Source organism: Megalops cyprinoides, chromosome 16, assembly GCF_013368585.1.
Source record: "Megalops cyprinoides isolate fMegCyp1 chromosome 16, fMegCyp1.pri, whole genome shotgun sequence".
Lineage (NCBI taxonomy): Eukaryota > Metazoa > Chordata > Actinopteri > Elopiformes > Megalopidae > Megalops > Megalops cyprinoides.
Genome location: NC_050598.1, coordinates 961,216 through 975,038, shown reverse-complemented (window position 1 = coordinate 975,038; position 13,823 = coordinate 961,216). Strand labels below are relative to the sequence as shown.

At 42.0% G+C, this 13,823-nt stretch overlaps 2 protein-coding genes across 3 annotated transcripts; one reads left to right on the top strand and one right to left on the bottom strand.

Annotated features, from left to right (window-relative positions):
- Window positions 1-315: 315 nt before the first annotated feature.
- gpha2 (glycoprotein hormone subunit alpha 2) lies at window positions 316-10,223 on the top strand. Its single transcript, XM_036547527.1, has 4 exons — window positions 316-358; window positions 6,243-6,357; window positions 6,930-7,114; window positions 9,977-10,223. Exons 2-4 carry the CDS (start codon window positions 6,255-6,257, stop codon window positions 10,079-10,081), a joined length of 393 nt encoding a protein of 130 aa, XP_036403420.1. The 5' UTR covers window positions 316-358; window positions 6,243-6,254; the 3' UTR covers window positions 10,082-10,223.
- A 974-nt stretch (window positions 10,224-11,197) lies between these two features.
- Window positions 11,198-13,599, bottom strand: LOC118791658 (glycoprotein hormone beta-5-like). Of its 2 annotated transcripts, XM_036549113.1 has the most exons (4): window positions 13,493-13,599; window positions 13,306-13,369; window positions 12,467-12,665; window positions 11,198-11,386 (listed from the first exon to the last, which is right to left on the bottom strand). In XM_036549113.1, exons 3-4 carry the CDS (start codon window positions 12,662-12,664, stop codon window positions 11,198-11,200), a joined length of 387 nt encoding a protein of 128 aa, XP_036405006.1. In that variant the 5' UTR covers window position 12,665; window positions 13,306-13,369; window positions 13,493-13,599. The 2 variants fall into 2 exon arrangements, with proteins under 2 accessions (XP_036405006.1, XP_036405005.1); XM_036549112.1 differs by lacking the exons at window positions 13,306-13,369; window positions 13,493-13,599 and having other exon boundaries at window positions 12,467-12,787.
- Between the last annotated feature and the right edge of the window lie 224 nt (window positions 13,600-13,823).

The window sequence follows — 13,823 nt, the reverse complement described above, 5'->3', positions numbered from 1 at the left end:
GGCAAATTCACCTATGCCAAAATTTATTATAATATTTCCTTTTTTCTATGTTCTCCCATTTCTGCATAATTCACTGCCCCACACCAGCTCTCTGTCTAGTTAAGAGTGGGAGCAAGAGAGGCTGGGGAGGAGAGAGAGGTGGAATAACAGGGTGACAGACAGAGAGGTGGGTGAGGACCTGAGGAGCACCTGGCAAAGAGGCTGGGGAGCGTAGGCATAGCCACATCCTTGTTAGGAGAGAAGGGGGTGGGTCTCACTCTCACCTGCACTACATATATCTGCACATGAGGCCTCCCATCTGCATTCACACCTGTCCACACTGCAACACACCTGGATTGGAGGCATTGCACACTTACAGGTAACCATTGCCTCAGCACTATTACTGTATTTCACATATCCTTGGAAGTATTTTTGAGCCTCCCAGTGCATAGCTGTGAGCACTCAACACCAAGGTGGTCATTCTGGGTATTAAAATCACCAGTGTGGACACATTTCTCACATGCTTATTTTACATAGTGAGATTGTGTTTAATGCTGTGACTGTTTTGATAGTGTTGATGTTGGTGAATCATTTGGCACGCAGTAGTGTTTTAACCTGTACCACACCTGTGATCAGAGTTACTGTAGAGGTCAGTTTTTATTCCTGTTAAATTTGTGCTAAATTTACATTCACATTTGGGGTTTATCTGAAAGTTTGTGTTCATCCAATGGAGGGCATGATGTTCTGTGGAGTGTGGAGTGTAGATGTATTTTGTGCAGTGTCCCTGTAATGTGCTGAGGTTTATGTACAATTTACTGTTGATGCTATTGAATTGTTGATGTGTGGAATTTAGTGTGCACATTTCAATTCTTATTCAGGATTCAGGGTAGGGTACAGCAGACGAGAGTAGCCTTGCATATCACTGTATTTTCATAATGTTGGTCTCTGCCTGATGTAGGGGCCCTTGATCTTCATCTTTCAGTCATTCAAAAACTCACCTTTTGGTGCTAAGAATGATTTAATTCATTGCAGAAATCAGTGGTACCACAAAAGTCTGATTTCATGAGATCACTCCTACTCTGTTGTAACAATGTGTCCGATGGATGCATCTGAAATGCTCAGACCAGTAGTCTTGATAAGTCTTCATAAGTGCAGCTGAAGACTTCGAATTTATGTTTTGTTTGAAGAGGTCCTTGTCATTTTGGTTCAGAGTTCTGTACTTTACATTAATTTTTTTCCATTTATGTAGTTTGTTTAGCCAACATCCTTTTATCAGGAGCAACTCACAGCTTACAAACCATCCATTTATACAGCTGGATATTTACTGAGGCAATTTATGTTCAGCACATTGCAAAATGGTACAACAGCAGTGCCCCTACCTGGGATTCAACCTGATAACCCTGCTTCTTGCCACTGCACAAAATAGATAAAAACACAATAACACTTTACATTGTCTGTATCTTCATAATGCATACAAACTATTTGGAAGAATAATATAACGTGCACATAAAGCATTCATTGCACATTATAACATGACTGACAACCCATATGGCAGTGCATATCAAATGCAAACAGAACTTTACCAATTACTGTTTGTGGTGTTCTCTCTGAAGAATATTAGTACATGAATACTCAATTGACTGTTATGTTACACTTATGTAGTGTGTATATGTTACGTAAACATTATGAATATTCAGTTACTGTAATACATATTAAGCAAGTACGGTATTCTCAGTTCAGCTGATTGCTTACACTTCCCAACCAAAGACATTTTACTTTTTCCTGCAGTATACAGTAAAAGATGTGTTCAGGAAGATGATAGAGATGTACATGGAAAATGTGAAAAGAGCTAATGTGTATATGGAGTCCTTATGTGTTCAGGTGGAGCAAGTGGTCACCTGGTCATGCTTTTACAGGGTACAGGAAAGTGATAGTAAAGGACTCTGAATGAGTCAAAAAGCCACAGTCACAAGTTGTGGAATTATCAGCTCCAATTTCAGCATGTGTGGGAATGCATATCTGAGCACTGATCTGAGGCCAGCACTGCTGGATTCATGTGTGAGCACTGATTCGAGTTTAGTGTTGCTGAATGGAGCTTATGTGTTGAGCACAGTGGATTGCCTTGATGGATGCAGTGTACCAGCAGTGGCCTTCATGGTACCAAACAGGGTGCCTCAAATCATGTGCCACTGGGATCTCAGTCTCAAACAACCTGCGGGCAAATGGGACTTCAGGTATTTCCCTGAAGGCCCAGTGACATCTTGCAAATATGGTGTGAGTCTGGAACCATTTCCACAGATTCATAAACTATTGTCAGACTGAAAAATATTTTACCATAACAGGTTTATTCATTTTAACTTAGTGTTGTGATATTGCCATTATATGGAGAGATTATTTACTGATGTGTTTAGACTAATCATCCCTAAACACAAATGCTGGATAAGATGGGATAGAATATTATGCATCTACATTGTAATGCTTTACTCTCACAGCAGCAGAATGAACATTAATTTGGTGCAAGGTATTTCACCCAGGCAGTAAAGGACCATCTGAAAACATTTGTTTCAGTTAAAACACACAGCAAGAGCAAAACAGCTGCTATGGGGAGATGAAACACTGCTTGCTAGAAAATGGTTATAGACTGAGTATGTTGATTCAACTAGAAGATCTTGGTCACAAGGTGCTGGTACCAAACAATGTGTCTATATGGAGGTTGCCAACATAGCAACCAAGATCTGTGGTCAAATATACTGCAAACATGTACATGTGTACATATACACACACATGCAGACAGGCACACATACACATAGAAGCATGTATACACATGGACACACACATTGACAGGCATTGAAACCCCACCAGATGAGGCAGAATGGAACACATGGTCTGAGCGTAATGGCATTTTAATACCACGTAATGGTGTCCCAGGAGGGCTGGACCTCACTATGGAGGAGAAAACAGCAGACTCGCAGGTCAAGCCACCTCCGTAACAGGGAAAGGAAACTCAGGGGGGAAAGCATGACAGAATGTAAATAGCAACCTGGGCGAGAAGAAGCAGGCCCTACAACATTCAAATGCACTGAGCACACAGAAAAAAAGCAGGGGGCAGAAATGGTTCACCCTAATGAGGGATCTCAGGGAGAGTTCTTGGAAGAGAGCTGCAACACACCCCACTGCCTTCACACTGCAAGGCTTCACTTAAAATAGAAACTTTCCATATTCATTGGTTTTTCATGTTGAGGGAAGAGATTTTGTTTTGTGGCTGCTATGCAAATTTTTTGATCGTATTTCAGGCTATTTTTGTTCCTCTTATAGGTATTTCTTCTTTAAAAAAATAAAAATGATGTGTTGGAGAAAGATGGGAGCCATGTAAAACTGTCCTCTTATAAATCTAACAAGCTCAGAAAATTAAATACAAATATAAATTACATCCAAAATTTGTCTTTTAGGAACCAGTGAAGGATGAGAAAATGAGAGCATTTTGCACAATGCACAAGTTGCATATACAGGAAATCATAGCTGGACATTTGGTGAACTGTCTGTTAGCTCTGCAGTTATTGTGCACGCTACACACATTCTTCAGTTTGTATCCATTCAGATGTTTGATTATTAACACTGAATGTGGTGACATAAAACCAGTCCCATTGAGAGAACCCAGCATAAAAGATGCCATTGAACTTTTGAGTTTAGAAACAATCACTTTGTCTCAGGCTAATGGTAGGAATGAGGTGAAATAAGAATTTGATTGTGTAATTATGTGATGTAAATGTTTTACAGTACATTATGTGCACATATTTCCTTCTTTATTTAATCAGGGCTGGTTTTTCCACACCATATGCATGCTCATAGCAATACGTGCACCTTTAAACGTAGGGCAACCTGTGTATGTATAAATACTGAGGGTAGTGTAGTTGGTATGTGTCTAAATGCTGAGCTACACAGTGTAATTGTGTGTGAGTGTCAAGCTTGCCACTTTGTTGAGTGCTGCAGGCAGCGTTCAGATTCTAGAGATTGAGGCAGATACGAGAGGAAAAGCAATTGAGGAAATAAAGGTAGTATTGTCTTTGTTCAGTCAAACCACAAGACACCTACAGGCACCTTTTGGTAATAAGCAGAGAGCTGAAAAAAGAACAAAAAGAAAACATTTTCCCCTCCCATGGGAATTCACCGAAATGTGTCCTCACCAAATGAAGAGATGAACACAAAGATTTATATGGAATTTAATTTCAAGACAGAGAGAGATTAAATGAAATGGTAAATTAGATAAAGAGATTAAACAGGGTCTTTCAGATTATGGGTTTCTTCATTTTTAATTGCTGATATCAGGAGTTCATTACAGTATAGTGACTACAGTACAGGGGTTAGGGAAGTACTCTGTGGTGACAGTGTAGTGTAGGATAAGGTATGATATAGTGGTATTCACCTTGAAAGCAAGGTGATCTGTACAGCCAAGGTTAGATCCCAGTTGTGTCATCAGCTGATGAAAAATGATAATACTAATCATAAAAATATAGGGGCCAAGCACCTCAGGGCCACCAGGTAGACAACTAATGAGAACAACCCCTGACCAAGACACCAATCCATCACAGGCTGAACATATATGTCAAGCTTAAACATAAGCAGTGCCATAAAATGCAGTGTGCCTTCTTGGGACATTGCAATGAGAAGTGTCAACGCTGTTGGAGGAGTGTAATTTTTGGGTATTTGAAAAAATTCAAAATCGTGGGAAAAATGGCAGAGAACATACCATATTAGCTGAATATAATAAAATGTCCCTGATTAGAAAAGGACCCCTCATTTTTTAACACCTTTTTTGGCAAAAGACTTTTTGAAGATCAAATCTTCATAGCTTCATACCCCAGGCTGTGAAGATCATGAACACTCTTGCCCCCCACCCTCACAGGACCAGACAGACACTATTCTCCACTAGTGCAATTCATTTCATGCTGCACCTGGCACTTTTTGTACAGAAAAAAAAATAATTTATTGACAGTACATGCTGCTATTCCCCTCCAAATGTTTACAAAACTGAGGGTATTGCTTATGGATATATGTTGTTTTAATTCTCTTATAATTTATTAGAACAAAATGTCATTAAAATCTAAGTACATGGACACATACGTGTTTAACCTGTTTTTCAGTATAGCACCCCAAAGTAGCCAAATTTCACTAAACTTGCTGTGTGGCACCCAGGCCTAATTGTAAGCATGTGTATCGAGTTTTATGCCAATGAACAAAAGCATTGCAGAGATATGGCCACTCTTCCTTTATGGCGACTTCACGGGCGAATTTGTGGGTACACTGCGGCCACATTGTTCAACCTGGCAACTGCGGCAACATTGTTCAACTGTTAAAGACAATGGTCCAAAGAGGTAATACACAAAACCTCATTGTGCCATAACTCTAGGAGGAGGTGGTTAAATGTGTTTTTGACTAAATCAAAGATGGATGAAACACAAAATGGCTGATGTGGAGGTTTCATAAGTTCCTAGCCTATCTGGGGATCCTTAACTTTGATGAAGCACAAGAAATTTCGTTGAGATATTGAAAAAATGATAATACCAAGATGGCCGAAAAACAAAATGGCCGACACACAGGTTTCATGCTTTCCCAGCTAGGGTCCTTCACTGTGATGATGATACGTACCAAATTTGGTGGTGATAGGATCAACAGCCTTTCTCGAATCGCCATGACCCAAGGATTCAGGGGAAAAAGATCACGACTCTAGGACAAACAGTTCAAAAGTTATATGCAAAAATGTACCTTGAAGTTTGGCCTGTTGGTGGCGCTACAGAGATGGATTGATTGACCCCAAATCTGAGGCCTGGATACTTTGGACTGTCCTCTATCAATGTGCCAAATTTTATAAAAATCCACCAAGGGGTTCTATGGGCTGCCATAGACTCCCAGAGGAGAAAGTATAATAATAATAGTGAAAAATTGTAACAATTACAATAGGTGCCTAGCACCTTCGGTGCTTGGCCCCTAATAATAGTGAAAAATTCTAACAGTTACAATAGGTGCCTAGCAACTTTGGTGCTTGGCCCCTAATTACATTTGTTCAACCTTGTCATCTGCTTGCAGCATTGTGTCGCTTTTGATTCCTTAGACTTTTTCCATTTTTAAATGATTTTGAAGAATGTCCTAAACAATGAACACAACACAACAATGATGTGGACGAGTGGACTGCACTAAGGTGGACAGTGATGCATTTCTCATGTTGTCCATACCATCTATACTTTGTGTCTGTTTGTCCTGGACAGGCTACCATCCTGATGGCTCCCAGGCAAACTCTAATCCTTGGCTTCTTCCTCCTGGTGTTGCTGGCTCCCTTCACCTGGAGCTACGAAGGGCTGGGCCCAGGTTGCCACCTCTACCGTGAGTCTCCCTCACATACACACTCAATCACGTGATCATTTGGTGCAGTCCACACCCTGAGACCCTGAGAACATTGAACATTACCGAGCTCTTCACTATGCCCAAGTCCCTCAGCTCTGGTGCTGGAGTCTGCACTCAGTGCAAGCACTGTTTCAGCCACTTCTAACAAGTGCATTTTAATACACTTTCCTCATTCCTGCAGGTGTCGCAGTTTAAGAAACCCAGTGCCTCTAGCACCGGTGCTGACTGATCCTGCTGCGCTCCAGCCAAACTTCACCCATACACCTCACAGACAAACATCTTCCAGGCCACAGCACATGGCCTGGGCTAAAGCACAAACACAATTCCACATGCTGTGAAGTCACATGCTAACATCACATGGATGCTGCACACTGTAGGCTTCACTGTACTATAGGCAGACATCTGGCAGCCACTGCAATGCTACACATTAACACCAGCACAGATTTATATCCTAGGCTTGAGCTCCTGCTCTTCTCTGTTTGAAGCAGACATCATTACATCCTCTCCCCTGCTTTGGGAAACTTAATATCCATTTATGGCTGTCTCCGCAGCATTCAACGTGACAATCCGCAGCGACCGCAGAGGGACATGTCGGGGGACCCACACAGTGTATGCTTGTGTGGGCTACTGTGAGTCCAGTGCCTTCCCCTCCCGATACTCTGTGCTGGTGGCCTCCAACTTCACCCATAACATCACCTCTGCATCCCGCTGCTGCACCATCAGCAAAGACACCAAGGTATGCATGGAGACCACGCTGAGACAGCAGAGCTACTGCATGGAGACCATACTGAGATGACAGAGCTACCACACTGAGACCACACTGGGACCACAGAGCTACCGTACAGAGACTACAACGAGACAGCAGAGCTACCACACAGAGACCACACAAAGAGCACACTGAGACTGAGACACAGTGGGACAAACTGCTATGGTACTGAGACCACAATAACAGAAAAGTTGCTATCAGCACTGTGACCTTAATGAGACACAATGAGACAAGCTGCTAACACACACTTCTTAGAAAACACTGAGACAAACCGCTACTCCAGTAAACCCAGTGAGACCACCTGCGTGAAGTTGACACCCCAAGTAGTATTCGAAATGGTATTACTGTTCGTTTGTGCTACGTTTGTGCCGGTTTGTGCTGCTATGGTTTTTTATATATAACAAATTATATTGTATGTGCTGTGACGTCACCCAGCACCCAAGCTTCTCCGAATTATTCCAAAAATGGTCTCGTTCGTTTGTGCTACGTTTGTGCCGTAAAAATTTTTGTTTGTGCTGCTATGGTTTTTTTAGATATAAACATTGCATTTTTGGGCGATGACGTCACCCAGCACCCCAACCTTCTCCGAATTGCTCCTAAATGGTCATGTTAGTTTCTGCTACGTTTGTGCTGGTTTGTGCCATGATAATTTTCGTTTGTGCGGTCATGCTTTGGATAAACACTGTACTTCATGGCAAAAATTCTGTGACAACTTCCAGAACGCTGCTTTCTCCATAACGAAGAAAGTGGCTTCTACTGTGCAACGTTTTGCTGGTTGGTGCCCTGAAAAAACTTACATTATTTCCTGATAGGCCTACACAGGGCGCTTCAATGCCAAGAGCAATAACATTACATGGGATCCCAGTAAACCTACGTTGCAGCGCTATTTGGAAATATCCAACACTTAAAAACGACAAGAACTTGTAGCTATTTTTTAAGCCAGCTAAGTAAGGAATAATGTATAGTCCGCCGGTCATTATCGAAAAATAAATCCCGACAGGACGAACAGGAGACGCGCAGCGGAGACCGGCGGACTATACATTATCCCGCTTATTATACGGTTACTTGCCAAAACGATAAAAGAAACTTCACACAATATTTCATTTTAATGATTTTATTTCCGTTTCATGGCTTCCGCTGAGAAAATATAGTCCTTCGAGCAAATGGAACTTTAAAGTTGCAGGTGTTGCGTAGCAACGTGTTAGGCTACAGATTAACAGGCTAAGCATTCTATTTATTGACATTAAATTGAACGTTTCCATTAATGGTGCAGTTTGAGAGAATCAATGGCACATCTCGGGGGAAGTTGAAGTTGATGTCCCCATTCCTTTCTTGTCTTGGTTTGTCAAAAAATAGCTACAAGTGCTTGTCATTTTTAAGTGTTGGATATTTCCAAATAGCGCTGCAATGTAAGTTCACTGGGATCCCATGTAATGTTTTGCTCTTGGCATTGAAGCGCTCTGTGTAGGCCTATCAGGAAATAATGTACATTTACATTTACATTTATTTATTTAGCAGACGCTTTTACCCAAAGCGACTTACAAAAGTGCATACAGCAAGTATAGCGACAGTACGGGGACAGGATGTGTACAGTTCCACAATGAGACAGTTCTCAGCTGAGAGCAAGGTCTGTTTGAGGACACAGTACTATCAGTTTTGTACAATTACAGCCTATAGGGCAACTAATACGATACACTTTCAAACGGCGGACTTCGACAACTTCAAACAGCGCAATGAGCATCAGGGTAAAGGCGGCAACAAGAAACAATTTAAAAAGCACAATTTAAAAAGCACAGCAATTTACGACAGCACTGATTGGGGGGGCAGCAATTGTGTGCTGGGTCAGTCCAGGTAGAGTCTGAAGACGTGCATCTTCAGGCCCCGTCTGAAGGAATGGGGTGAAGAAGCTGTCCGTAGCGAGACAGGGAGTTCGTTCCACCACTGGGGAGTGATGTAGGTGAAACGCCGATGTTTGGCAGAACGAGCACCCCCTGCCTTGACCATGCAAGGAGCGAGGCGTTCAGTTGCTGCTGAGCGCAGGGGTCGGGCTGGTGTGTAGGGCTGGATTAGTTCTTGGAGGTAGGCAGGGGCTGTCCTGTTGATTGCAGAGGAGGCAAGGGTCAGGGTCTTGAATCTGATCCTGGCAGCGACAGTAATGTAATGTAAGTTTTTTCAGGGCAACAACCAGCAAAGCGTTGCACAGTAGAAGCCACTTTCTTCGTTATGGAGAAAGCAGTGTTTTGGAAGTTGTCACAGAAGTTTTGCCATGAAGTAGTGTTTATCCAAAGCATGACCGCACGAACGAAAGTTATCATGGCACAAACCAGCACAAACGTAGCAGAAACGAACGAGACCATCTTGGAGCAATTCGGAGAAGCTTGGGGTGCTGGGTGACGTCATCGCCCAAAATATAATGTTTATATCTACAAATCCATAGCAGCACAAACGAAAATTTTTACGGCACAACCGTAGCACAAACGAACAGTAATACCATTTCGAACTTTTTAAATACTTGGGGTGCCAAGTTCACGCAGGTAGTGAGACCACATTATGACACAATGATTCAAGCTGCTATTACACTAATACCCCAGTGAGACCATGTTTAACGAAGACACATTGTTCCTAGATTCGTAATAAGGGAGACAATACAACAACACTAAGAAAATGGTAAGACATAGAAAGACTCTGACATTAAGACTATATTAAGACAATAGGATTCTGTGATACAGTGAGGCTCACTGAGACTACAATGACAAATTGATTCTGATTCAGTGTTGAATGCCACAGGCTATATATACCCAGCACATTATAAGTGCCTTTGTGTTTCCTCAGGTGAAGGTGCATCTTGACTGTCCACACAGCCATCACCACAATGACATTGAGATCTTGACTGCACGTGCCTGCCGCTGCGACATGTGTCGTAAATCACGCTACTGAAGCATCCTGGCCACACACCACATAAAATGCCTTCACACATGAGGGTAATGCCAAGCCACTGACACACCTGTCTGTTTCAGCTTCCTAAAGTCTATATGTCTATCAGTGTGTGTATAATGTGTGTGTGTGTGTGAGTGTACACGTGTGTGTGCATGTGTGTGTATCTGAGTGTGTGAAAGAGTTAAAAGGGGCAGAGGTAATGATGATTAACATGAATTTATTCTTCAGTGTTGTATTTCCATGTTGATTTATTTAAGGATTTTACAGGTTGTTCCAATGGGGGGGGGGGGGGCAGTTACACTGTATATGAACAGATAACAGAACAATATAACAGTCAATCATCAATGCAATTAGAGATGTATTCCAGACTCCAGTATTCCATTAGGAAAAACTGCTGTTTTTCTGAGTTTTATCACGAAAAGAGCCAAACTTCTACTCCTCATTCTGCTCCTAGACATACCACTGAGCTTGTTTCATTGACTCATGTATGGATGACTTTAAGAATGTACATACATAATTTATATTTATGAGCTTGAAGCATTTTAAAAACAAGTGCCAGGAATATCTGTTATTATTGAAATAAAAAGGAAAGTTTGACGGAAAAAAACATTTGTCAAGTCATCTTTTTTAACAACCTTGCAAATCTGCATCATCATTTTGTGGGCAAATCCTCTTTAGAGAATAGGGGCTGGGAAGTTCAGAGCTGCTGGTTTCTCACATTTGCTACAAGATGTAAAATAAAAAAGAGCCTGTAATTTACTGAGCAGCTGGGCTATGACTGTGCTGTTCTGTGCTGTACTGAATTGTACAATACTGTTGCATTCTGAGATACTGTCCTGTCACTGTGTTGTACTGTAAGATACTGCCCTGTAGCTGTGCTGTACTGTGGGATACTGCTCTGTAGCTGTGCTGTAATTGTGATGTGAGATACTGCTCTGTAGCTGTACTGAAACTGTACCATGAGATACTGTTCTGTAGCTGTCCCGCGTTGTACTATGAGACACTGCGCTGTAGCTGTGCTGTGTTATACTGTGAGACACTGCCCTGTAGCTGCGCTGTGTGATGAGCCTGCACTTTACAATGACACTGTGTTTCATGCTCAAGGCAGGGTCCACCTCAGAAGGTCTCACACTCGGTGTCCAGGTTGGAGCAGATAGCGCAGTCACACTGCAGTGCCAGAGGGTATGGGTACAACGGGGACACATGGGGACGACAGCCCGGCAGGCGTGCGGTTAGGTGGCGTGTGCGGCTGTAGGTGCAGACACGGTGGTGCCACTGCACATAGGGCGGCTCCAGGACTGGCTTCTGTAGGGTGAAACGGAGAACACCACCACAGGCACATGCAGGATTTACACCTGCCATCTCAGATTACTACCTTGCGCATATCATATTATTATTCCCCCCTGTTGCTGTCTGTGTACCATATATCTTTCAGGGCTTCTTGAATGCAAACTGTATGAGATAATGACTGCAATAATGCCATTACTACCTGTAAAGTGTGCAAAGTGCATCTAATAAAGTTGTGTAGTAAACAACTTGTAAAGTAATTGTATACTTTAGACTGTACATACTATATATTACATTAAATTATGGACACTTAGGGGATGCTCTTATCCTTACTGACTTACACAGGTTACAAGTATATCCATTTATACAGCTGGATATTTACTGAGGCAGTTGTGGGTTAGGTACCTTGCCCAAGCAGTGCACCAATGGAAAATCAAACCAGCAACCTTTTGGTTACGAGCCCTGTGTCAGGTTTGACAGGGAAAGGACCCAGGCACAGACAAAACAGGCAGTAAAAGGAGATCCTTTAATTACAGATCCAAATGCACAGGCAAAGTAGTAATGAAAAACCAGTCCGAAGTCAGAAGCCAAAAAATCCACAGGAAAAAAACACGATATCAAAAACAGAAGGCAGAAAGGGTGAATCAGGAACAGGCAGAGTAAAAAAAAAAAAACCCAAACAGATCAGAACTAACAAACAACAAGAACAACACTGGAACAAAGCCGCAACAATCAGGCAATGAACAAAGGAAACAGCAGGGTATATATACATGGGCTGGTGATGAGAGAACAGGAAACAGGTGTGCAGGATGGGCTTCAGGTGGTGGGCATGGCAGCAGGGCAGATAGGCAGGACAGGAAGTGGGGGGATGGCTGAAAACAAAACAAAATCACATGCACGGGAAAAACAAACAAAAGACACACCCACACTGACAGACAGGGAGAAACCAGCCACTCAGGCTGGAGTGCTGACACCCTGCTCCTTATCACTACACCAATAACACCAAGCTGGTAATTCACTTTATGTTTTATTTTATATTAGTTTTCTAACTAAGGGTCAGTGTTAAAGGTAGAATGGTCAGGAGAGGAAATAATATACCTCCCATGTCTGGCAGCGGCCCCAGCAGGCCTCTGTGTGTATGCGCAGGCTGCGGCAACCCGGCTTTTGTGCCACAAAGGAGAACTCCCGCACCGCACAGCCGCGGAACGTCTGCAGGTTCGTCACCGCAACATACAGGTTCACCGCACCAATCAGGAGTAAAAATGTAAGCATGGGGGTCCTGGAAAGCTGAAACATTCTGGGAAAAAACACTTCCAGTAGTGGCATAACAAAAGCATCTAACAGAAGTACAGAAAAACAATCTTATCATAAAGAATGTAGTAATATTTATAAAGATTCTGACAAAGGATGCCTTGTGTCATTCTGGTTATGTGGGTGTGTATTTTTTTAAATTAATTTGATTGTAATACACTGACAATGGCAAAGAAAATATTACTTCTGGAGAATAATTTATTGTCCAGTATTACATATTAAAACTGATTAGGCATATGTTTCTGTGATACTCATTACAACAGATGAAATGATAAGCAAATAAAGTAGGCCATGTCAAATTGGAAAGAGAACAGCGTCTTTCAGTGCAGCGAGTCAATCCATGCACAGCTCCCTCTAGCGAACACTATGGGCAAATACCAGTTGGCTAGCCTGGTTACAGGCCATTTAAAAAGCTGTAGTCATCACATAAATCACGAATTTGTATAATTCTGTAAGTTTTAAAAACCAATAAACCCCCATTCACTGACTGGAGCAACATTACAGTTTTGCTACCTTGCTTCTGTCTCAAAAACGTTTACAAAGGAGAAATCGTAAACACAGCGATCACTAAAAGAGCAAAAACAAATTCAGTAGTAATTGTTGTCAGTAACAAAACATGTCCTTACTTTGATAGCCTTTCTGTGTGGCAGAGAGTTTTGGAAGTTTCTCTGTGTTTTTTTTTCAGTACCACTGTAACAAAAAGTAAGAAACTCGCTGTCAACAAAATGCATTTGCGAACACTACTCATTTTCAATAAGGCTCACCAATTATGTAAAATTTACCAAAACGGCTTACCGTCATATATTTACATACCTCTGAAACTGTAGGCGAACCATCCAAAAGCTCAACTGATGATCGACAGAATATTCGGTATCTCTGTGGAACAGTTCTATGTTGTTGTTTTTATCCCCCTTTTAGGTCGGATGACATCATCGCAATTAAAATAAAAATGCAATCAGTGTTGCACCTCCTAGGAAAAAGAGACGATTGTGTTGTCGAAATGACTGCATTAAAACTAAACAAACAATTAAGGACGTTTTTTCGTATAATGAACAGGACTCAAGTGGCACACGAATGAGCCACTGATAATCCAAGAAATTAGAGGGTGCAGATATTAATTCACGCATATCGTACTGCACTGAAA

What these genes read in the sequence shown, in the direction of transcription:
- LOC118791658 (XM_036549112.1), bottom strand. Translation starts at nt 12,694, where the DNA reads ATGCCACTACTGGAAGTGTTTTTTCCCAGAATGTTTCAGCTTTCCAGG. An exon ending in GCCGCTGCCAGACATGGGAG is followed by an intron (nt 11,387 to 12,466) that starts GTATATTATTTC and finishes TTCACCCTACAG; the next exon opens with AAGCCAGTCCTGGAGCCGCC.
- gpha2 (XM_036547527.1), top strand. Translation starts at nt 6,255, where the DNA reads ATGGCTCCCAGGCAAACTCTAATCCTTGGCTTCTTCCTCCTGGTGTTG. An exon ending in CCCAGGTTGCCACCTCTACC is followed by an intron (nt 6,358 to 6,929) that starts GTGAGTCTCCCT and finishes CTGTCTCCGCAG; the next exon opens with CATTCAACGTGACAATCCGC. An exon ending in CCATCAGCAAAGACACCAAG is followed by an intron (nt 7,115 to 9,976) that starts GTATGCATGGAG and finishes GTGTTTCCTCAG; the next exon opens with GTGAAGGTGCATCTTGACTG.